Below are 25,177 nucleotides of genomic sequence, written 5' to 3' on the forward strand. Positions count from 1 at the left end.
ATTAGTACTCAGAAAAAGTTTAATTGTTTAATACAGTATGACTATAATATTTAGATTACAATAAACAATATTACAATATTTAGATATGCTAGCATTATGTAGGCTACATTATCTAACTTATTGCACAACTAGTCTCAAAGACATTAATGCAAAGATGTAACATTTCGGTTTGGTTTGAAATTACGTTATTATATTAGAAAAATAGACCATGGAGTCAGAAACACTAAATTCAGGCCACACCTGTTAAATCAAGTTGTCAGAGATATTAATGAAAGTTGATTTTAGGACCACCTACACTTCCCAGTACCCCCAAATGAGCAACAGCATCCAATGTGTACCATAAAAGAGCAATCAACCCACCAGATCCCACAAGGAGGCACCTGTGACCACTGAGCTCCCCACTGAGGACCAAACAGCTGATCCAAGAAATTATGAGCATGCTGTTTTGCCATTTTATTAGGTAGGTATTACCTTTGGCATTTTATTAGGTAGTTTATATATATATATATATATATATATATATATATATATATATATATATATATATATATATAAAATGTTATATTAATAAATGTGAAATTTATTTATTTATATGCTGATCCAAGTGACTTACTTTTTGATTAATTTGATTTGATTATTGTGGAGTTATCTGACTGTGCAATCACACATAATATGAAGCAGGACAATGTTTCTAAAATAAAACTTAACCTAAGTGTGTTAACGTAACATTCTAACAAAACAAACAGGTTTAGCATCTTATTTAATGCTATTAGCCCCCATTTCGAGCCTGACCATTTTGTTTCGCACCCAAACATACATGTGTTTGAATAAATAACAGTGTGTTGGAAACAGAACTGACTTTTGGAATTTCCTGGAAAGCGGGCAAGGGAAAGGTCTCTGGTAAAAAAAAAAAAAAAACATTCTGTGACACTTGTGGCTTTGATTATTAAACATCATTGTTATGCTGTGTTATATTCGGTTTTATTACAATTGTTCATCTTCAAGAGCTAATATTTACATTTCAAAACAGAAACTAACAGAGGCCATCTGAAATTTTCCACTGTGCATACAGTAGTACTACAGTCACATGTCGGGTCACATGACAGTCACATCATCTAATACAAAACCCAGGTGTCCCAGGGCATCACAAAGACAGCAACAAACCTACTGTGAGCTTAACTTTAAAAGTCTCTTTGATGTGGACAGTTGGGGCCATGCATCAGATTACTTCAAATATTGCATGCGCCCATTTTGGCTCTACAAATGTGAATGTCCGGAGTGTGGAGGATGGCAATAATTCACAGTATGCAGACCGGGCAAACTGTGGCAGACTCCGTTCCCGATCTCTTTACGATTCTGAGGAGACAAAACACACAACGGGAGAGACTGACAAGGACAGAAGCCACATAAGACCTCGTTCAAAATCATTCTATGTTTGTGACACTGATGATGCAGGAATGGGTCATTTTAGCAGATGCAATCCTATCAGACCAAGAGCAAGATCACTACACAGTGAGGATGGGAAAAGAAACACTGGCGGGACAAGTATCACCGCAAAGCCTCCAATCAAAAGACCTAAAGGAAACTCAAGCAAATGGGCCAGCAAGAATCGTATAGGTGTGTGAGTGAGATCTTTTTACCTGTGAAACTTTTCACCTTTAAGGTACTTGGCCAGCGTTGATAATATAATAAGTAAGCACAGATTGTTGTGTAACACCTCTGAAGGCTTGAATAAAGCTAAATATTTAATATTAATTAGTATAATCCTAAAATGAATTTGAGACTTTACAGCAATAAAATGCATGAGCAGATAAAAAAAATGTTCTGGCTGAAAACTATAAGCTCATACACTGTAAAATTCATTTCAATATTTATGTTGTTGTTGTTGTTACTTATATTAACAATCTAAGGAAACTTTATATCTTTTTTTTTTCTTTTTTTACTATAAAGAATCTGCAATGCAATGTAAAGTTTCTTCATGGAACCACAGATGCCAGTAAAGAACATTTATTTTTAAGAGTGTAATTAAATAATCCTGTAGTGTCAGGTGGGAAGATCAGACAAGAAAAAAGAGAGAGAGAGAAGCTGACAAGAAAAAAAAATGGCTTGATTTTTTATTTTATTTTTTTCACAAATATAATTATAATTTAGTGTTTAAATTTATTTATGGTTGGGAACATAAGTTATAATATTATTGACATTCAAGTCATGCTGCAGTTTTTTTTTTTTTTACTTCAACAGGAAATAAAGGAAATTTAAGGGGTCTTCCCATGATGACCATTTCTGAGGTGGATAATTGGGAGATAAGCTCTTTTCCTGGGATGAAATACGGTCAGTATGTAGACTGGGAAAAGATTGCCCCAGAAGCTGCCACCCGCTATCGAAAGATCCTTTCAAGTGATCATTATGAGCTCAAAGCAATGGGCCGTACGGGATTCTGGTCCATGCCTCATACTCTCAGAGCCAAGACTTACCAGCACATCATCCACAGCATCGAGAGCACATCCACCGCCGCTGATCTGGACACTTACCACGGCTTAGTTAGGAAGCTTTTTGGAGAATTGCAACCAAGTACACACCCTTTCCCAAAGTTTATGGAGGATGGGGAAATTCCCAGATACTGCTTAAACAAAGCAGGTCTGAATTCAGTGAAAAAAATTCTCATTTGTATAGACCACAATTTTCCTGATGTCACCTTCTGTCCTATTCTGTCCGCTCTGGTGTCTCTTTTCTTGCACTTCAGTGAGGATGAAGCCCATTGTTTTCACAGTATTTGTTCCCTGGTGACCTACACAGACCCTAAAAAGCGTTACATTGACCGGACGTTCCTCACTTCACGTGCCTCATGCATGACCTTTGGTGACCTTGCCAATAAATACTGCCGGGGAATCCGGAAGCTAATAGCCAGCACTCGCCAGAACCTGTTTGAATTCTACTCTGACTGGATCCTGTGGATCTTGGCCGATCTGCCTTTCAGATATGCTATCAGAGTGCTAGATGTCTATCTAATGGAGGGTTACAAAGTTTTATACCGTGTAGCTCTTGCTCTACTCAGCTTTTACAAGGTTTCTGTGTCTTCAAGAGTGGCCCACGTCGATGACTTCAGACAGGACATGAAGAGTTTTGTGCAGAATGTGGGACGGCACAGTACTATTGACGCTCTGCTTCAGAGGGCTTTTAGTATACAGCTGCCCACACATAAAGAACTGACTTTTCTCTTCAATGCCAACAAGAACGCACTAATTCATAAGAACATCCACAATAAGAGGTAAGGGGTTTGTGAAGTAATTTTTTGTGTACCCTGTTATTCCTTTTATATATACTATATATAAAACTGGATTTTTGACATTGACAATAGAGCTACAACAAATATCTATATTTTTTTTTTATTTTTATTTTTTTTCAAGCTCATACCAAGCTATGGATTTCCAGGCCTTCAGATCCTCTGTAGTAACTGAAAAAGAGATGAGGGTGGTCTGGGCCTGGATTCCAGAGCGATTTGCTCTGTTCAGTCCTGTGCAGCTCTTCAGTACAAATATTCATGGCAGAAGTCTCTTCTCGTAAGTTATTATGATTCACAGGGACGCTTACATGAATTTGGTTAAATAGTTTTAATATATTTAAACATGTAAATGATAGTAATGGTGCTTATTATTAGATTTTTTTTTCAGCGGCCATTACTCTAGTCAGTGATCTTCAGAAATGATTTGAATATGCTAATCTGATGCACAATTGAAAACTTGTGCTGTAAATAAAATCATGTGGAAACCATTATATTTTTGTCAGGATTCTTTGATAACTACAAAGTTGAAGATTACCAAATAAATTGTAACAATTTAAAAAAAAAATCCTTGCCACTTTTGATGTGGATCCTGGTTGAATACAAATATTATTATTTTTGCATATTTATATTATTTTTTTTTTTTCCCTGCTAGGTTTTATTCCAGAGTTGAGGGACATGATCCAACTGTTTTACTCTTGAAAACTGAAGATGAGGAGGTATGTATGCATTTCTTTCTTTAATCTTACAGAAAATACAAAAAATACATAATATTTTGTTACATTTTGCTTGGCCTCATGGCAACACAGATTTGTGGGGCTTTCTTGTCTTCTGACTGGGCCCAGAAGAATTGTGATGAAAAGGGATTTAAGTTCTTTGGCACAAGAGAGTGTTTTGTTTTCACTGTGAGTAAGTCAATTGATTTATTGTGTTTTAAACTAAATGTTGCATTGTATGCACAATCACTTGATTTGAATACGTTTTTTTTTAAAGTAATTTTTTAAAACAACTTTTCAGCTAAGACCAGGAATGGAACGGTTCCAGCGTACAGTGCTGCAGATCTCTGGGATGTCTGACAAATGTGATTCCTCTCATCAGAAACAAACTCTCTCCGTTAGCTCTCTGCTAAGCACTCATGTGGAAAGACCCATTGGAGCCTCTCAGAACCAAAGATATGAGTCTGCATCATTCTGCACAATGTCAACCTTCAACATCATGGCAAGAAATGATGAGACACTTTTTACTGGTGACTTTTTTTTTTTTTTTTTTTTTTTAATGACATGAAAGGTTTCAGCATGTAATTCAGGCTCAGTTATCCCCTATAGTTATCTCAAGCAATGTGACAGCCTCTCAGGTTAATATTTGCATGCCCTGAATTGACATTTCACCTGCAAACGTGCTGCTCCACTGCCTATGTGTCAACATTACTGGGAAATATAGCCTCTTTCTTAGTTTAGAAAAAAATGTTGTGTATACACTGCTTTACTTACGGCTCTTAATGTGCTCTCTATCCTGCAGGTGGTGGTGATGGCCACGCGCTGCACCTGCAGGTAGATCTGACAGCTGGATCTTCTGAACACTGTGATACGTTTGAGAGTCCACCTCTCTGCAGGGGATGCTTCAAGATCCAGTCTCTAGAGGTGTGGGGTATCCAGCACCCTTTGTCTGTTCCACCACTGCTATCACAGTGAAGACTGTGGAGAACAACTGTTGTTTGCCAACACATCAGAGGTCACACTTCCAATTGTCCTCATACTTTGAGACAAAGCTAAGGCCATCAAACCTTTTTTTTGTTGTTGTTTTTTTTTTTGACTGCAGTGTATTGTGCAGTGTGTGTAAGTAGCCTACATGTGTATTGTGCTATTGCTGTATGAAAAATACAATTATATATATTCACAATATTATTTATTTACATTTTAAAATAGTTGTTTTATTATATGACTTGTTAAATTATTTTAATATTGTGGTCCTGTTGTTCACTGTATTCCTGGAATAACTAAAGTTTGTAAAGACTTTTGAATATAGAAGTTGTAAAGTATTAAGTTTGTATTGAATATTAATAAACAACATAAAAAATGTAATTACATCAAATAGAGCTTTATATCAGATCGATGCAAGTGAAATTAAATATGGCTGTGGTAAATAAAGTTGACATAATGTGTAAAGGCGCGAGTAATATTTCGGCTTATTGCACAAGCTGGTAACAATGACTGCTCAGGTAAGAGTGAATTTATTTGGAGCAAACGCTGTTTTTTCGAGCTCAAGAAAGTGAACTGGGTTTTAGCTGTGTTTTTTGCCTTGGTAACTTTAGATCACTTTTAAACTTGCTCTCGTGCAGGTTTTCTGGTTAAGCAAATCAAAACCGATCCAAATCAGCTGTGGGCATAGTGAAATATCTGACAATAGCCTAATCACAATGCGAAAGCCGATTTTGTTTTTCTTTCTTTTTTGTAATTTCATGCACAAGTCAATACGATCACTTAGAAAACATGACCTTTTTTAATTTGTAAAGTACAAAGAAAATGAAACCATTTAAATGCATAAATTTCTGGCATTTATGAGCGTTTTTTTATTTTTATTTTTTTACTAACCAATTAGCAAGCAGACGTTGATTCAACGTCGGCTTTTGGTTGTAAAGGTCAGTATCAGTCGTCAATAAAATTTCGACTTTGAATCAACTTTCATTAGCCGGTACATCAGAACGTTATTTTCCCGAAAATAAACACATATATATATATATATATATATATATATATATATATATATATATATATATATATATATATATATGTGCTGGACTCTAGAGCTGTTCAGAGTCGAGGAATCGACCCTTTGGAATCGACTCCCATCCCCGAGGGCGCATATTAAGCGTTTCATTTCCCCCCATTTCAAAATAGTCTTTAGTTTTTGGTAACTTATAGCTAATAATATCGAACATATTAGCTGTAACTACAAGAACTCCTGAGAAGACATTTACTATTTAAAACTTACAGAACCAAAACGCTCAAAAGAATTTGAATTCCTAATTAATAACCAAAACAAAAACACAATATTATTTCAAGGCTTCTGTACAAGTTATTGGATGTAGATTTTTTTTGAATAGTTCAAATGAATCGATTCAGTGATATGAACACTCCTCCTCTACTAAGCAACGAGTCTAAACACAGCTTGCTACTGTTGCCTGGATACGCGTGTTTGGCTCCCGAAGCCAGCGGCTTTTCGACTTATTTAGCCTATCCTTATTCTGAAGCTTAAAGTTGTATCGCAATGGCAGAAGACGCGCAAGAAGTCCCCCAGATCGCATTAGAGGCTGTTATTGGTTTTAATGGTAAGATAAACTGTGAACCTTTTATCGCGTTTGATAGTTTTATCTATAATAAATGTCATTTGCTAAAACGGATGTAATGATTCGGTGCCAAAACATTAAACGTTACATTGTTTATACAGGTCATGTGTTTTCTGGACTCAAAGTACATCCAGACAAAGAACATATAATCTATCCTCTTGGCTGCACTGTTATTATTAAGAGTCTGAGAAGTGGGAAACAAACTTTCCTCCATGGCCACACGAACAACGTCTCTTGCATTTCTGTGTCCAAAAGTGGACGCTATATTGCTTCTGGACAGGTCACGTTCATGGGCTTTAAGGTGAGCTGGTGCAATAAAAGAGGAAAAACGATGTTTACACATCGCTTAATAACATCACAGATATGTATGTTTATTTTACCGCTATACAGTGCTCCCTAAATACTCCATTCTATAGCTTTCTTAAAACGAGATGGCCATTTCTCACTACAGGCTGATATTATTATCTGGGACTATGAGAAGAAGGAGATTTATGCCCGTCTTGTGCTTCATAAAGCTAGGGTTGAAGATCTCAGCTTCTCCCCAAATGATAAGTATCTGGTATCTTTGGGTGGACAGGATGATGCCAGGTAAAATCTTACTGCAGTGATCTTGAATTAATATTTTCCATATTTTTTATGTTTCTTAGCTCTAGTCTCTTAGCATTGTTTAATTATACAATATCTGTATTTGTATTACCTTATTATAGTTTAATCTAACTGTACAATAGAAATTATTTACTTAGCATGTTTACTTGATGGTTTTAGCATTGTAGTGTGGAACATCGGGAGTAAAGAGGCTATATGTGGCAGTCCTGCTTCAGCACAGAGTGCTGGTCACTGCCTCACCATCGAGTACACCAACCTGAATGATGAAATCTTTGTCTCTGCTGGAAAGTAAGTCCAATTTTATGGTAGCTATTCATGCAAGAAACAACTCTGTTTTGATCTAAAACAAAACTTTCAAAGTTTAATGATTCACATTTAATCTCACATTAAATAAATAAAAAATATATAAGGTATATTATGTTGCTTTCATTTGAAAATACAACAGAAACAGCAATATTGTAAAATATTATTATATTACAATTAAAATCCAGATTTCCTACGTTAATACATTTCAAAATAAGTAAGGATGGCAAAGCTGAATTTTCATAAGATTTTAGTGTCACATGATACTTCAGAAATCATTCTAATATTTTGATTTGGTGCTCAGTTGTTATTATATTATAATTAATAATAATAATAATGTATGAAAATATACTGAAATCTATAATATATATTAGTGCTGTTAAATGAATAATTGCGATTAGTCGCAACCAAAATAAAAGTTTTTGTTTATATAGTATATTTATCTGTAGTACTGTGTAAGTACACACACATGCATGCATATATTTCAGAATTTGTCAAATTAGTTATTTTTATATATTAATTAATTATGTGAATATAACATAAATACATTATATTTTATAAATACAAATATTTTAAAAAATGTATACTGTTTGTGTGGGTATTTATATATACATAATAAATATACACAAGACACACGTTATGCAAACAAAAACTTTTATTTTGGATGTGATTAATCGCGCTAAATTGTTTGACAGCACTAATATACATGTGTATATATATATATATATATATATATATATATATATATATATATATATATATATATATATATATATATATATATATATATAGTGTCTTTAAAATAAAGTTCTTATCACTTTCTGCAGAGGGTAATTTATTGTGTTTAAAGGATTTTTTTTTTTTTTTGTTAAGTGGAACTCTGCGTGTATGGGAGCTTGATTTGGCCAACAGAAAGATCCGGCCCACAGAATGCCAGACGGGACAGCTCAAGAGAATTGTCAAATGCCTAGAGGTGAGCAAGAGGCACTGACACTGCCAGTTCTGGTTCTGCTCATTTCAGACTATTTCTTATGTCTAAAACTAGTATATACTGTAGAACATAAATAAACTTAAGTGTTTTCCCTGCCTTTCAGATCCCAAACGATGATAATTATTTCTACTGTGGAACTTCAAGTGGAGATATTCTGAAAGTGAACCTGAAGACAAGGTTGCTCAACAGCTGTGGTCCTGTTAAACAAAAATTCAGCAAGGTGAGTCTCCAACTATGATTTAACAGTGAGCAGCTAAGAATGTCTTTTCTTGAAGTAGTATTTATGTCATTTACAAGATTTTTAGAAAACACACTGGTACATGTGAATGGATGTAAAAAATTGCCTTATTTATGTTTCATACAATTTAGCTCTTATTTCTTGCACTACACTGTCCAAAGAACAAGAGTTAACAAACAAGTTGAACAAAGAGTCTGAACAAAACTTTTTAACAAACCTTTTGTGTAAAATCTCATTTCACATCTCACATGCTTTTTCTCGATGTTGCAGGGAGTGAACACTCTTAAAGTCTTGAAGACTGGTGATCTTTTAGTCGGATCAGGAGATGGGGTGTTGTCTTTGTGCTCAGGAGGGAATTTCAAAACCATTAAGTGTGTAACAACCCTTGTTTCCTCTTCTTTCTTTTGCTCTTTGTATTCCTCCTTAGTTATTTATTCTTTCTTTCCTCCTTCATCCCATTCAACCACTGATTATGGTTTACTGATCATTTGTAACAGGAGTGTTCAGTTAGAGGGAGGGGTGACATCAGTGACCCTGCGTGGAGACGGGCAGCAGTTCTACGTCGGGACAGAAGCTGCACAGATCTACAGTTTAGGCTACATTGACTTTAAACCAGAACTCATCGCAACTAATCATAACAGTGCTGTAAAGGACGTGGCCTTTCCATTGTGAGTGTTATACTCCCTTCTGCCACTCGAGGGAGCCATAAGCTTTGTATTGGAATCCTTAGAAAAAGCCTTGACTCTCTACATATGTGCGCAAATCCTCTTCCTTCAACTCTCTTTTAACTCTCAACAGTGGGACCTCAGAGCTGTTTGCCACCTGTTCACAGAATGATATACGAGTGTGGCATACTGACTCCTCCAAGGAGCTTCTGCGTATCATGGTGCCCAACATAACATGCAATGCTCTGGGCTTTATGAAGGATGGCAGGAGCATCTTCAGTGGTGAGTCTCATACAGGATGGTCTATTGATCTTTCTATTAGAAATGTTACTGTAAAACGTGAACTCTATGAAATGGTTTGAGGAACCATCATTAATGACAATCATCAATAATTTATGCACCAACATGTTAATTGATGAACTTCAATAAAATACAATTGTATTGCAACTTGCTTTAAATGCTAACTTTTTTCCAGCTTGGAATGATGGGAAGATTCGTGTGTTCACCCCAGAGAGTGGGAAGCTGAAGCTGATAATTCATAATGCCCACAGTATGGGGGTGACTGCCATCGCAGCGACCAATGACTGCAAGAGGATTGTCAGCGGAGGGGGAGAAGGACAGGTACAGCACATCAGACACACATCAAAAACTCGCTTTTATGAGCTGTGCTCCGGTTTGAATATAAACACTGTACATTACTGTGCATTACCCCACCCACCAAATACATAATCTTACATTTAGAAAAAAAAGCATCCAGAGTGATACAAGAAACTAGCACAACTACGTTAATGTTCAAAAGTTTCTGGGCAGTAAGTTTTTGTTTGTTTGTTTGTTTTGTTTAGTTTTTTAGAAGTGACAATAAAGTGACACAAAAAGTGACATTTAAGATATTTATAATGTTACAGCCACCAATTGTGCAAGTTCTCCCATTTAAAAAGATGAGAGAGGCCTGTAATTTTCATCATAGGTACACTTCAACTATGAGAGACAAAATGTAAATGTAAAAAACCCCCAGAAAATCACACTGTAGGATTTTTTTAATGAATTTATTTGCAAATTAAGGTGGAAAATAAGTATTTGGCCAATAACGAAAGTTTATCTCAATACTTTGATATATACCCTTTGTTGGTCAAACATTTCCTGTAAGTCTTCACAAGGGTTTCACACACTGTTGCTGGTATTTTGGCCCATTCCTCCATGCAGATCTCCTCTAGAGCAGTGATGATTTTGGGCAACACAGACTTTAAACTCCCTCCAAAGATTGCAGAAAAACAGCCCCAAAGCATGATGTTTCCACCCTCATGCTTCACAGTAGGTATGGTGTTCTTTGGATGCAACTCGGCATTCTTTCTCCTCCAGACACGACAAGTTGAGTTTTTACCAAAAAGTTCTATTTTGGTTTCATCTGACCATTGTCCCAATCCTCTTCTGGATCATCCGAATCCTCTCTAGCAAACTTCAGACATGTACTGGCTTAAGCAGGGGGACACGTCTGGAACTGCAGGATCTGGGTCCCTTGCAGCGCAGTGTGTTACTGATGGTAGCCTTTGTCACTTTGGTCCCAGCTCTCTGCGGGTCATTCACTAGGTCCCCCTGTGTGGTTCTGAGATTTTTGCTCACCGTTCTTGTGGTCATTTTGACCCCACGGGGTGAGATCTTTTGTGGAGCCCCAGATCGAGGGAGATTTTCATTGGTCTTGTATGTCTTCCTTTTCCTAATTGCTCCCACAGTTGATTTCTTCACACCAAGCTGCTTGCCTATTGCAGATTCAATTTTGTTTCTGGTGTCCTTTGACAGCTCTTTGGTCTCGGCCATAGTGGAGTTTGGAGTGTGACTGTTTGAGGTTTTGGACAGGTGTCTTTATACTGATAACAAGTGGAGGACAGAGGAGCCTCTTAAAGAACTTGTGACAGGTCTGTGAGAGCCAGAAATCTTGCCTGTTTGTAGGTGACCAAATTTTCACATTTTCACATTTTCCACCATAATTTGCAAATAAAATCATAAAAAATCCTACAATGTGAATTTCTGGATTTATTTTTTATTTTTATTTTTTTACATTTTATCTCTCACAGTTGAAGTGTACCTATGATGACAGGCCTCTCTCTCTGTATATATTACAGGCCTCTCTCACTGTATATATATATATATATATATATTGTGACGAGTCAGCTGCCTCCTCCCTGATTGTCACCGGCACCCCGTCCTAAATCGCCGCCCTTCACCAGGCTCCCGACTGGAGTGGGTGTGTGAGAGGAGGGGCGCTGGACGAGTCAGGGCTGGCGGCGTGTGATGGGGCACACCTGAAGGAAGTGGAGCCTCATTACCGCCGCTGTTTAAAAGCCCAACGCGCCTCTCCTCAGGAGACCGGTCTCTTCCCCGTGCATGCACACTGGTGTCCTCGTGGGTCCAGGAAGGGTGCGTTGAGGGACTCCCGCGCCACCAAGACGTGAGCTGCCGGACCCGCGATCCGGATGGGAACCGCACCCGTATACACGGCCGACGGGCCAGGATGCCGGGCCGTCCATCCCCTACCAGCGCCGCGGCCAACGAGAGAGACGCGGCCGCTAGGAGAAGCCGCCGCCCCTCGCGCCCCGGACCTAGGAGGGGAGCGCGTGCGGCCGCCGGACTCCGCCCCTTGCCTGGACCCTTCCTTGATGAACACTGCCCGACCTACACAAATCCCGCAGCACGACGAGGACACCAGATTCCCTGTTATTTTGGACACTTTCCCCCTTTGGCCACTTTTATTCCCTTTGTTTTATGATTTCTGTTAATAAAAGCCTCTCCGAGGCCTGACGCCACGCCCACTGTGTCTGTCTTGTGCTCCTCCCGTGACACTGGTGGAGAATGCGGGCAAGGCGGAGCCTAGACAGCGCAGTTGGGAAACATCTGGTGACGTCACTCCCTCTCGCTTGCAAACGTTCATGAGAACCCGGACTGGGACGGAGGAAAACTGGGGACAGCCTCCCAGCCACACAAGGGGTAAGTGACTTTTCCATTGTCATTTTACCCTGTGGTTGGTTGAGGCTGTCACTAAAACCCGGTTTCTTTGTCCCTGTTCCGGTGCGCTGCGAGAGGGAGGACCGCCTGGAGAGGAATCCCCGCCCACTCCGACCGTTTGGAGTCTGGTTGAGGATGGTAGCACTCCCGTGTGGGTGGCGCCCTGGGGACGGGGATGTCGCTTGGGAGGGGGAATGTGACGAGTCAGCTGCCTCCTCCCTGATTGTCACCGGCACCCCGTCCTAAATCGCCGCCCTTCACCAGGCTCCCGACTGGAGTGGGTGTGTGAGAGGAGGGGCGCTGGACGAGTCAGGGCTGGCGGCGTGTGATGGGGCACACCTGAAGGAAGTGGAGCCTCATTACCGCCGCTGTTTAAAAGCCCAACGCGCCTCTCCTCAGGAGACCGGTCTCTTCCCCGTGCATGCACACTGGTGTCCTCGTGGGTCCAGGAAGGGTGCGTTGAGGGACTCCCGCGCCACCAAGACGTGAGCTGCCGGACCCGCGATCCGGATGGGAACCGCACCCGTATACACGGCCGACGGGCCAGGATGCCGGGCCGTCCATCCCCTACCAGCGCCGCGGCCAACGAGAGAGACGCGGCCGCTAGGAGAAGCCGCCGCCCCTCGCGCCCCGGACCTAGGAGGGGAGCGCGTGCGGCCGCCGGACTCCGCCCCTTGCCTGGACCCTTCCTTGATGAACACTGCCCGACCTACACAAATCCCGCAGCACGACGAGGACACCAGATTCCCTGTTATTTTGGACACTTTCCCCCTTTGGCCACTTTTATTCCCTTTGTTTTATGATTTCTGTTAATAAAAGCCTCTCCGAGGCCTGACGCCACGCCCACTGTGTCTGTCTTGTGCTCCTCCCGTGACAATATATATATATATATATATATTTCCACAAAAATATAAAGCAGAACAACTGCTTTTCAGAATGCAAAATAAATGTGTTCTTTGGCGTCTTTTTGCAATAAAGGTTAGAGTCTGGGAGATATTCCAGGACTCATATCGTCTCGTCGAGATCATGAAGGAGCACAAAGCCACGGTCAACTGCATTAAGATCAAGAGTAACGACAAGGAGTGTGTGACAGCCAGCTCTGATGGAGCTTGCATCATCTGGGACCTGGTGTAAGTTTGAAGAGCATCAAATAATAGACATTTAATGTAGACCTACTGAGCGAAAGGTCTTGCCCTCAAGTTATTCCTCTGTGTCCCCTGTTGAAAAGTTAAATCAACCATCTTTAAATGAACCGAGATTTACAATCTGTTTGATGTAACCTTCTTCTTTTCGTTTCCCATCCAGGAGGTTTGTGAGGAATCAAATGGTCTTGTCCAACACCCTGTTCAGTGTTGTATGTTACCACCCTGAAGAATTCCAGATCATCACCAGCGGCACTGACAGAAAGGTACAAGACTTGACTGATCTAGACTGATGTAGGCTACTGTACTGGCATGTGTTTGAGAGAAATGGGGCCAGAAAGAGGGAGTGATGGATAGGTGCGAAAGCAGCTATACAGCATATAAATACTGTGTACAACAACAAGCTGACAGAAAGCTCTCCAAGTCTCCTGTGGATGTAGTAGGATCCGCTCATTCTACTCTGTGCCAAATAGTCCATCTGCTAGTCTTAGGGCACAGCATCAGTGTCCATTTAAAGACCGCAGTTTATTAGCATACGTGTGTGTGGCTGTGTATTAAATGTACAGTATGTCCAGCACACAGAAATATAAGAATGGTGTGGTTCTGTTTTATTTTTGGAAAGTAGCACAATTTATTTACAACAGTGGTATAAAAGTGTGTTAACGTCTTGATTAAGGATTTGCTGCAGTTGGACTAAAGAACAAAACTGTTTGGTTTAAATGTACCATCTAATAGCAGTAATTAATAATACTCCAGACTGTAGCCAAACAAACACAAATGCGAGTCCATTGTTGTCCAGGAAAAGCAGCCAAATCCAGCACAGTAGGTTCAGTACTTGAAAGGACACAATGCTGGGGTCATGCCGGATGCCCAGCGTTGGCGCAAAGCCTGCTGGGACCGAGCCATATCAATGAAGCATACCAGACCTGCTCTGTCTGCAGTGCCAACAGTGCTCATACCTTTTATAACTTGATAGAATTATTCTATCATAAATCATCATTCATTTTTGTTCTCTTATTTTTGAATTAGTTTTCAGTACAGGATTCTGACAGTATATTTTAATGAATGAGAAGAATTCAGAATTTTTTTTTAAGTGAATAATCCAGTTATCAACAAGGGAAAGCCATGTCACAACAGTGAACATCTCCATTACTGCTGAAATGCAATCAGTGGCCTACAGAAAATTAGATTTATGTAATGTCTCTTGTATACAGGTTCAGAAGCAATAACATATGACAAAGAACAACTGATGGATTAGAGACATTTCTTTTTTCTTATGTTGCACTATAACAAATTAAATCTTGATATTTCTATTGCAATTACATTAGCGCTTTCATACATTGATCTGAGTTTATGCTGAGAAATTATATTGTCTTTAGCTGTTTTTTTTTTATTATAAACATTTTGGCTGTCATACTCTTACATTCATTCATTTTTCATTCATTCACCATTGAAACTGAGATCTAGACCACAGTAGGACATTTGAAATGCAGTCTTTACCATTGAACAGATTGGCTACTGGGAGGTGTATGATGGTTCAGCAATCAGAGAACTGGAAGGCTCCTTGTCTGGAGCTATAAATGGCATGCACATTTCTGAGGACGGAAAATATTTTGTGACTGGTAGGTACCTTTAGTGTCTTTTCACATACAGAGTTATTTCACTGAGTCATCCTTCTGTCATATGGCAGATGTAACAATAACGACAGGTGGCACAATAAACAATATAAACAGAAGTATATATTACTGTGGCGAAAAAGCATAATTCGCAAAACAGTTGGATAAATGTCTGCTCACCAGGTCTAAATAAACACTTGCAGAATTCAAACTGATCCAAGCAGTTATTTTTAAACGAGTTTCACAGTTTGAGTTGATGAAGTGCTAATCTAACATTTCTGTTTTTACTGCATGTTCATGCCGCTTTCTGCAGTTAGAATGCTAACCATCAAATCTCTCTTTTAGGGGGAGATGACAAATTACTGAAGCTCTGGCACTATTCTGATGGTGAAGTGACCCATGTTGGCGTCGGGCACAGTGGAAGCATCACAAATGTGAGGATCTGTCCCAACAGCAGATGCATTGTCAGCACCAGTGCTGATGGAGCTATCCTAAGGTGGAGATATCCACAAACCCTAAACCGTGAATAAGAATATCTAATGCAGTTCAGATATGATAGTAGTTCAGATATACACTTACATTGCATTGCATTCCTTCTTCTTACAAATAATTGTATTGCAAATTAGGTTATGAAATCTTGTGAGATTTAAAGGTACCATTAAACAGTCCAATTCCAGTCATTTTATTGAAATAAAGCAGCCTAGAGCCCCAGTTTCGGAGGACTATTGTGAACTGCACTGTCAGCTAATATATCACCTGAGAATCTCCAGAGAGCCGGCGGGGGAGGTTTAGAGAAGTACAGCACGGCGTGAACCCAGCATCGGGATGTGCCTGTCCCAAATTTCCTCTCACCTCTGAGGAACATCCTCAATAATGAATATCTTAACCCCTAACAGTAAGGATATTCGGCCACATATATTTTCAAAAAAGGGTTTCTGAGCTGATTTTATTTAGTATGCCCTAGACCACAGATAACAGAGATCTGATGACCTTGTTTGTTGCTGATATAAAGACATAAAATAAAGTCAGTAGGCTATCCAATCAAATTTCAGCTTGGTCATATAAACTGTATCTATCTGTCTTGAAGGTAAGGTGTGTGAAAACAAAAAAGAAAAACAGATACCTATCAGAGGATAAACCTGTACAGGGTGTCTGATAAAACAAGAAACAGGGTGAGGGTGTTAATAAAAATAAATAAATACTAGTTGGTACTATACAGGTTAAGTGCTGAGTTTACTCTTTATTCTTTATCTGATCTCATTCTTGTTAAATGGGTGCATAATGGGTCTACAGTTATGAAAATACATGAATATGATTCTAAACATGAAAATTAATTGTGGACAAGCTTTTAAAAAGAAGAACACAAGGAAACAGTAGGGGGCTCCGAATGCTTGGCAAAAAGACAAGCAAAACTGTGGTGAACCTCAGAATACTTCATCATAATCTACCTTACACTAGCCCTCCAAGGCTCCCCATTGTCCACTGAAACATTGGAAGGCCCCATGACTTTTTCAGTTGCTGTGATTTACAGGAAATAAACAAACAAAAACATACTACTAGTACTACTATTCTACTCATAATTTATACCAGATAAAATTTTTTAGAGCTTGGCATAAAATAAAAACTATATATTTTTAGGAATCTATTAATTTAAAAGTATTTTTTGATAGACTTTTCAAGGTCTATAAATCACATTTTTAAAATAAGCTTCTTTTTTTTTCAGAAAAAAAGTTGCTGGAAAGGTTAATTAAACATGATTTTTATTTGTTCTGGCTTATTTTAACGCTGGGATGTGTTTAAATCATTTCAAGTTTTCAGTCCGCACAAGGGGCAACGAATCCTATTGAAAGTCAATCATTTACATACGCAAGTTTTTTTTTTTTTTTTTTTTTTTTTTTTTTTTATGAATAAATGAAAAGAATGATCCTCAGAATATATAACTATTTATATTCACACACACACACACACACACAAATTAATTAATTAAATATTCTGATATTAATGAAAGTTAATCATAGAGTGATTTGTGTTAGTGCCCTTAAGTATTGTATTTCATCACATCTCCTGTGTGTTAATTGTTAATGTCATGAATGAGAATTATTGAGTTCATTAAAATAATGTCCAAACTGCAGCATAATCGTTTGAAAGAGTGAGTTTATTCAGATCATGTGGTTATATGTTTACAGGAACATTTCAGAATCTTTTAAAGAAGATTTAATCTGAGCATTACATTAATTACAAAATAATGACGCAAAAGCTAAAATTAAATAGATAAAATCCAATGTTTGTGTTTGGTGGGAAAATATTGATGAGCAGCGATGAAGCAGGTAAATACAGGTGTAGATAAACCTCCATTTATATTATACATTTCCATATTCACTTCTCCCAATACAAGTTCAAAGTAAACCAGGCTAATAAGATTCATAGTGGGAGGGTAGAAGCCTTGTATCTACCATTCAGAAGACGCAGTTACTCCAACCAGAAGCCAGAGAAAGAGAGAGCGGGCGACAAACAGCCAGTAATGGTCATCCACACACAAGTGCGTGTAGGTGTGGTGTAAAGAACAAGAGTTGTGTCTGACTGAAGGATGGAGTTGAGACTAGTGTAATTCCCGGTGCGTAAGAGCGTCATGGATAAAGCGAAACTAGCGCAGCTGAGATCAGTGATAGGGAACGTCGGGGACGCGTTAGTCATCACCAGCCTCGGCACAGACACCGGTGCCTTCACAGTCTGTTTTTCTTCGTCGTGATGCTTTAGTGATGTAGGTTTTCAAGACGCACAGGTGGGAGCGCCTCGTCTTCACACCAGAGTGCACTTGTTTCTCTTTCTGACTTCCACTTATCGGTTTGGGTGAAACAACAGACTTAACATGGATACTCCGAGGGAAACCAGGAAACAAAAAATCAAAGCCAAATCAGCCAAGCGCAAGGATAAGACGCACAAGTCCCAGAGGCTGTTCAGAAGGAAATCGCTAAAATCGCTTGGGAATTTTATGAGCAGAATTGTCAAAACTTTGGGCACTTTGGCACACTTGGGGGACGCGGACCAGCCGGACGCGGCGGAGGATGATGATGGTGGGTTTGGAGACACTCTGAGCGCCCACAACACTGGGAATCCCAAAGAGAGCTCGGCGAGGAAGACCGCTGCTCCCTCATCTTCTTATGGATCCGTCAAAGAAAGACTGTCCTGGTGTTACGGCGAGAAAACTCCGGGGGTTCAGGGTCTAAAGAACCACGGAAACACCTGTTTTATGAACGCCGTGGTGCAGTGCTTGAGTAACACGGAACTTCTGGCAGAGTATTTGGGTCTGGAGCAGTATAAATGTGAATTCAATGAGATGAGGATCAACGGGATGATGAAGAACGAGGAGGTGAGGGGGGAGGTGACGGAGAAGCTGGCATCGCTAGTGAGGGCGCTCTGGACGCTCGATTACACGCCTCAGCTGTCAGTGGAATTTAAGGTGAGTTTCGAGCAACTTACAGAACGGAGTCACGAACGACCGCTTTAAGCAATCAGTGTAGCTCAACTTATCAGAATGATCGTTTGTTTCAGTGTAGAATGGAATCGTTTTATTTGACTTAAACTTAAGCTAAAATCAGCAGGTAGATTTGTTAAACAGACACTGATCTTAAGCCGTTTATCAAACTCGTTCTGAAGGATTCGTTGAACGCGTTTCTTTCGGAAATGTCCGATTCGCATTGATCTGGGTTCACACACACCAGCGCATTCTTCCTCATCACTTCAACAATCTACAGTATATTCGGTGGAAGTGGGAGGGGCTTAGAGTAGGCTAGTAGGCGACAGGTGAATCACCTGTCAGCAATTCGACAGACATGATTTGGAAGAATGCGGAATGTTTTTTTTTTTTTGTAAAAATGTGTTAGAAAAACAGTCATTTGTTTTATTCTGTTTTATTCTTTTTGCAACAATGCAAATATACTTTAATGTTGCATCACTGACAATAACACCTTTGTAAACATTATGCTTCTAAGAACACACAGATAAGAATTCTGTCATCCACTATCAACAATCATAGATTGCTCACAGCTATTTAGTTGTGTGCATATGCCTTGAAGGCACAGTATCTCTACACAGTGTTGTAACTCAATGCTTGTCCATAGAGAGAGAGAAAGAGAGAGAGAGAGAGAGAGAGAGAGAGAGAGAGAGACACATTGTTAACAGACTTTGCCCCTGGTGTTCCCATTCATTCAGAGCTACCCTGTTCGGCTTTTATACTGTGGACAGTTTCTGCTATGTCTATAGGCCTCATTAGCTTATACAGTATCAAGTGTATCAAAGTTTACTTAAAATAAAAATAAAAAAGTCAGCTTTCCCCTGAATTTCACCGTATAAGTAGGCTACTTTTGAAGCAGTTACTGTTTAACATTATTTCTGATGTATGCACAACCAAATGTTCCACAAGGATAAAACCTGAATTTCTGATGTTGTGAGAACAACATCTCAACGAGGGAAAAAAATGTAATAAAATACTAAATTATATTTTTTCTAAAAATATAATAATTCAAAAACATTTCTGTGAGGAGTAGTGGATAGAAAATATTGCTAGATCAGTGTGAAAATAAAGTACATCTATGGCAAGTCCAACAAAGATAGCTGTACAAATGTGTGTGTGGACTGTTTGTGTGTTTCTGCGTCATCTCAGTTACCCAGCAAGGTGCAATACTGATACACACACCACCTTGAGCACAGCTTGTGCTCTGCTCAGACATCATCCTAAAATCCATGTTTCTGATATCTGTCCCATTTTCCATGCATTCCTCTTTACCTCTCAACAACACCTTTTTCAAGTTATATTACAACCAATATAATTTTAGTTCCTCAAAATAGATTGCACTTCCATAGGAACAGATTGCAATGTGATCTAATATAAATAGTTGTATTAGTAATATTTAATCAAATTGGGCTTTGTGCTTGTCTTGTTTACAGGGTTTAGTACTGATTACAGTAAAGACATGGATCTCTGTGGTACAGGCCACAGTGGATATTTAGTCTCTGAGGTGAGGAGATAAATGAGGTTGAGGAGGAAGGGCATGGTCAGGGAAAAGTGAATAATACAGCATCTGGAGATCAGCAGAAATTAATGACTTTCCTCCATGTGGAGAAATAAGACAGACTTGATGACTTTTATCTGTCTCTCTGTGTTTTTTTGCTCTCTGATTTCTCTTTCTTCCTGTCTGCCTCTAAATCATGGCTGTCAGTCTCAACACACTCTCATTTGTAACTACTCTGCATTTTGGCGAATGGATGGCTAATTAGTATGAATTTGTGCATTTCATTTATACATTTTTCAAGATCTGCTTTTGCTCCACTGATGGTTAGGTTTTAGACTGGACCTACATGTTTTTATTGTTTCATATATTTTTTTTTCCACTAAAACAATTATGTTCTGTACAAATTCATATGAGAACACTGAGACACTGATCCCTTGAGGTCTGGTTGCATGCAAAAAAAGCAAATATATATATATATATATATATATATATATATATATATATATATATATATATATATATATATATATATATATATATATATAAATTGCCCAAAATGAGTTATATTGCTTAAAATAATTATAACTGTATTATGAAATGAATGGAAACCTGTTTAGTAATTTAATTCTTTAAGGATTTTTGATTACATACAGGGCCTACATAAATGTATAAAATTTGTAAAAAAATAAATAAATAAAATGAAATAAAAAGAAATGTATGGATGTTTCTTAGCAGAGTCAAACATTTGTATACACTCTGTCCACCTTTTTGCTGTTAGCAAGACAAAAAATAGAAAAATGAAATGGACCGTTGCATGATATGTATAAATAAAAGAAGGTTTCCAACACTTTAAGCTGACAAATTAAGACGAAAAGTTAATCTGTCCTGACGTACTACAGGCCTAATTAAAATGTAATATTTTGAATATATTTCATACTAAGAAACAATACGGACATATGTTTTTGTTCCCTTTTCACTATGGTTTTACTTTTAATTTTTATCCTCAAATCATTGGATCCCTCAGAGAGCTGTATTCAGCCCACTGGCCATGTCTGTGACACTCCTGGTCTAAATGGAAAACTAGTCAATCCTAAAATGAAAAGAAGTATGTAGTAAAGGCACATTCCTGTAGCTTAAGAATAGGAGAGGAACTCTGCAAGCAGTGCTGAAGCCGAGGTTATGTAATGCCGTCATTCATCACGTTGCTCAGTGAATTGCCAATGGAACCAAGACAGGTCGCGTTAACCTGCTAGACTTGTTTGTCATTCTTGTGTAAGAGAAGGGAGAGGTTTGTCCTCGGAAGGAAGTGAATGGAGACCAGTAATTTATGCCTAAACTACATCTCACAAATTATATTGGCTGCTGTTTAACCATTGGAACTTGATATACTGAGAGAAGGCTGAAAGAACAAGAATGAAATGTATACAGTTTTTCAATTTACAGGGTTTCAATGTCTCTGTGCAATTATGTTTAGCGACTTATTCAAACCGTCAAAGGGTTGATTGTTGATCCATTAATTGCTTATGATTAGTTGTGAGGAAGAAAGTCAATTTTCTAAATATCTTTATCCCCAGGGCATGTTTCACGCACCTGTTAACCTAGAGTGGCTGTGTATACATGGAAAATATAATACCACCTGAAGTTGTGTACAGCCTGTTATTGTCCGCAATTCAGTAGAAGTATCAGTTTACAGCCTGTATTCCCAGTTAAACAAACATTCATAGGTGTAAATGTCATAAAGCTGATGTACGAGGACATCTCTGGAACTTTGGACTTGTTTAACTCATGCAGACATCACTTGAATTGATATTTGTGCAGCAGTTGCTGTGGAGACTGAAATAACATCCAGTATGGAATAGTGTGAATGCCCTTAAAGGAACAGTACACTCAAATATGAAAATTCACCTTCATGTCATTCCAAACTTGTATGACTGATTTTCCTCTGTGGATATTTAAGAAATGTCTCTGTGTTTTTTAATTGCCATACAACTGTAACTAAAATTGTTTGGTTTGGAACAACATAAGGATGAGTAAATAATGTCAAAATGTAAATTTTCGTGTGTGGACTGTGTCCTTAAGTCATTGAGTTGAACTTTTCAGATTTTGAAATGAATCATTCAGACCAGTTAAAACTTCACTGAAATTATTCATAAGAATGATTTCATGAATCGGACAACACTGTAGTGTTAGTGTTGGTTTCTTACACATGGTTTTGTAAGGCTTTAGAAGACTTAGAATAGTGTACAAGTTGCATGGACCGCTGTTATGGTCATTTTGCATCCGTTTCCATTTATTATAATAGCGTTACAAAAAAGAGCAACCATCTTTAAAGCTTGACATCAAGGGTGAATGAAGACAGGATTTTCATTTTGGGTGCACTATTCCTTTGATACAGTTGAGCAAGCACCATAACAGTGATAAAAGTTATTCATCTTGTAAATAAACCTCTTGTACTGGTTAATGCAATAGTACTGAAGCCATATGAAATGACAAAAAAATATTATATTTCCTGTGAGGAGTGGAAAATGCAATATTTGAGGATTTTTGTTTGTTAAGGGAAAAAAATCAGCAAAATTAGGCGCTATTAGAATAGCAGAGCAGAATTTAGAGCTCTGAGTAACCCATATATTTCGAGTCTTACTGAAGCTTTGTGACTTCCAAAATCTGCTTCTATCCCAGATGAATCCAAATATGATAAGCAGATAAGGAGATTATTATGATCTGATTATGACATTGTGCTAATGTGCTCAGAATCCTTTCATTTAACCTGTTCTTGATGTCCGTCTTTGGATAAAAGTCACTCAGGACATTTGGTAAATGTTAGTTTTTTAGGCCTGAATTCATTGACTACAAATCAAGTTTAAACTGTGAGTTTTAAGTTTGCACAGAAGAAAGTGGAAAACTTCTCTTCATTGATTTAAGTAAATTTATGAACACATAATCATTTGAAAAGGTCTTTGTCTTGGGCAACTTTGCAGCTTAAAGTGTTACTTTTTAGTAAACTAACAGCACCTGTAACTGAACTTTAAATGAACTTTAAATAACACCTCACCTTGTATGTTTTTAGAATATTGGTGATATTTATTATTTATATAACAATTAAGGGCCATTCACAACAATACTTATGACTTATAAGGCTCTGGTATTAAAATGTGCTTATAATCACAAGTGCATGATGCATTACAACAACAGCATGTGTTAACACAGTATAAAAGGTCTTGAGCTTGTCCACTTTCGACCACTTCCAGAGCAAGCTGAAAACACACTCAGTCGGAATTGCATTTGTAGTGTGGTCAAATGTGTTTAAGCAGCGACAAAAGGCCTGTTTGCTGCCCACCAAACGTGAGCATTCTGGGATGTGTTTTAAGAAAGTGAACAAAAACAATCAATTCTAACTTCGCTATGTTGTGACAAAACACACGGATTATGAGCAAAGTCATTGTTACCAATTGTATCCTTTTCACTCATTTTTTTTTTTTTTCTCCTCATTCATAAGCAGAGTAATGGCTTCATTCATTCAGTTTTATATGTGTGATACAGTCTGTTTGAAATCCGAACAAAAGTGGTCACAGGAGACAAATTTAAAAGCATGTTAAGACCCGGTGTAGACATTACTGCTTCTTGGCTGACCATTTATATATATCAGAACAGAATCGGCCACAGTATTTGGGGATGTGAAGAGAAAAACAATATTTGTATGATTGAAGTTATAATGAAATTAGTTTTAAAACTGTATCCATGTCATTGTTTATCTGACATCTCCCTCTCCTACCCTAGAGTGTTGTGTCCAAGTATGGCTCTCAGTTCAAGGGGAACGCTCAACATGATGCTTTGGAGTTCCTGCTGTGGCTTCTGGACCATGTACATGAGGACGCCAGCCTCTCCACCAACAACAACCACAACAGCAAAACCAAACCATCCAGCAAGGTAATATACCCTTTTTTCCAAAATCAACTAATTGCTTTGACAACGCAGTGATGGAAAACTCCTACAACCATACACAGTGGGCTTTACTGTTCACACTGACAAAAATATGGTATGCAAAAAACTATGTCAAAAGAGTAGTATGTCAGAACTCATGTTAAGTTCTGGATGACTTACTACTTCCAGTAGTATGGGGGAGGAGGTGTGAGTGGCAGTAAAGCGACACAGCTGTCACTGGTAGGTCACATGACAATGACATGGCCGATGTAATCTATAAAAAAAAAAACAGCATATGCTGGTCAGGAATGTTTTGAAGCATGGCATCTGGTTTAAGCTGGTTTAAGCTGATCTTGAGCAGGAGTTAATTGCTTAAGACCAGCTTAAACCAACTCATGACCAGCTAAGGACCAACTAAACATCAGCTTAAACCAGCTCAGACCAGCTACTAAAACATAGTCTACCTCAGCAGCATCTCTCTTTTTTTTTTTACACGGTAGTAGACTAACATTTAATTAATTATTTCCATATTCCTCCTACATAGAACATAATTTTTAACATTCACAAAGTAAATAACAAACGAATTATAAGTTCCTACCCAGTGTGTGATTGTAGACAGAGCAAAAATAGAAAATATCTACTTATGCTTGTCGAATGTTCTCATGAATCATCCCTACTTAGGAATGTTTTTTCTCAGCACACAGTATCAAAAATTATATTAAAAAACATCTTATGTTAGAGATGTTGTATTCAGTTTTTGCACTACTAGTGTGACCTAACAGAACTATAAAAATAAAGAATGTTTTCAAATGCCCATTTCGCGCATTACGGCTCTTATAGTAAAGGGGCCGTATTCAAGAAAATTTTCTAAAGAAATAAATTTATAAATTTCTTAAGAAAGATTCTACAAAGTTCATAAGAATGTTCTTAATTCTTAAAAAATTCTTTATAAGTTCTCAAATATATGCTTAAGAACATCTTAATGTTGTTTTTTAAAAAGAAAACAACAGCCGTTATCTGAATGAATACATGACGCATTGATAAACTCACATTTTCT

General features: G+C 38.2%; 3 protein-coding genes across 3 annotated transcripts in view; all 3 read left to right on the forward strand.

Moving 5' to 3' along the window:
• Positions 1 to 1,135: 1,135 nt before the first annotated feature.
• LOC127959278 (TBC1 domain family member 24-like) lies at positions 1,136 to 5,439 on the forward strand. The gene is made up of 7 exons (XM_052558345.1): positions 1,136 to 1,617; positions 2,242 to 3,268; positions 3,408 to 3,560; positions 3,936 to 3,999; positions 4,090 to 4,185; positions 4,298 to 4,526; positions 4,799 to 5,439. Exons 1-7 carry the CDS (start codon positions 1,197 to 1,199, stop codon positions 4,969 to 4,971), a joined length of 2,163 nt encoding a protein of 720 aa, XP_052414305.1. The 5' UTR covers positions 1,136 to 1,196; the 3' UTR covers positions 4,972 to 5,439.
• Positions 5,440 to 6,477: 1,038 nt separating this feature from the next.
• Positions 6,478 to 17,304, forward strand: cfap52 (cilia and flagella associated protein 52). Its single transcript, XM_052558348.1, has 14 exons — positions 6,478 to 6,608; positions 6,728 to 6,927; positions 7,078 to 7,214; positions 7,392 to 7,520; positions 8,409 to 8,508; positions 8,630 to 8,746; positions 9,035 to 9,135; positions 9,262 to 9,432; positions 9,563 to 9,711; positions 9,905 to 10,050; positions 13,408 to 13,559; positions 13,735 to 13,837; positions 15,082 to 15,193; positions 15,533 to 17,304. The coding sequence occupies exons 1-14, from the start codon at positions 6,548 to 6,550 to the stop codon at positions 15,715 to 15,717; spliced, it is 1,863 nt and encodes a 620-aa protein (XP_052414308.1). The 5' UTR covers positions 6,478 to 6,547; the 3' UTR covers positions 15,718 to 17,304.
• A 360-nt stretch (positions 17,305 to 17,664) lies between these two features.
• usp43a (ubiquitin specific peptidase 43a) overlaps positions 17,665 to 25,177 on the forward strand; it is a 135,770-nt gene continuing 128,257 nt past the window's right edge. Inside the window, exons 1-2 of the mRNA XM_052558337.1 lie at positions 17,665 to 18,647; positions 23,977 to 24,126. Coding sequence (XP_052414297.1) covers positions 18,057 to 18,647; positions 23,977 to 24,126 — 741 coding nt within the window. The 5' untranslated portion in view covers positions 17,665 to 18,056. The remainder of the gene's footprint in view (positions 18,648 to 23,976; positions 24,127 to 25,177) is intronic.

Source organism: Carassius gibelio, chromosome B6 (genome assembly GCF_023724105.1).
Source record: "Carassius gibelio isolate Cgi1373 ecotype wild population from Czech Republic chromosome B6, carGib1.2-hapl.c, whole genome shotgun sequence".
In the NCBI taxonomy this organism is placed as follows: domain Eukaryota; kingdom Metazoa; phylum Chordata; class Actinopteri; order Cypriniformes; family Cyprinidae; genus Carassius; species Carassius gibelio.

Excerpts from the sequence above, each read along its gene's own strand:
- LOC127959278 (XM_052558345.1), top strand. The coding sequence starts at position 1,197 with ATGTGGACAGTTGGGGCCATGCATCAGATTACTTCAAATATTGCATGC. Across the intron at positions 3,561-3,935 it reads CATGGCAGAAGTCTCTTCTC|GTTTTATTCCAGAGTTGAGG; the intron begins GTAAGTTATTAT and ends TTTCCCTGCTAG. Across the intron at positions 4,000-4,089 it reads TGAAAACTGAAGATGAGGAG|ATTTGTGGGGCTTTCTTGTC; the intron begins GTATGTATGCAT and ends ATGGCAACACAG.
- cfap52 (XM_052558348.1), top strand. The coding sequence starts at position 6,548 with ATGGCAGAAGACGCGCAAGAAGTCCCCCAGATCGCATTAGAGGCTGTT. Across the intron at positions 8,509-8,629 it reads GAATTGTCAAATGCCTAGAG|ATCCCAAACGATGATAATTA; the intron begins GTGAGCAAGAGG and ends CCTGCCTTTCAG. Across the intron at positions 9,712-9,904 it reads TGGCAGGAGCATCTTCAGTG|CTTGGAATGATGGGAAGATT; the intron begins GTGAGTCTCATA and ends ACTTTTTTCCAG.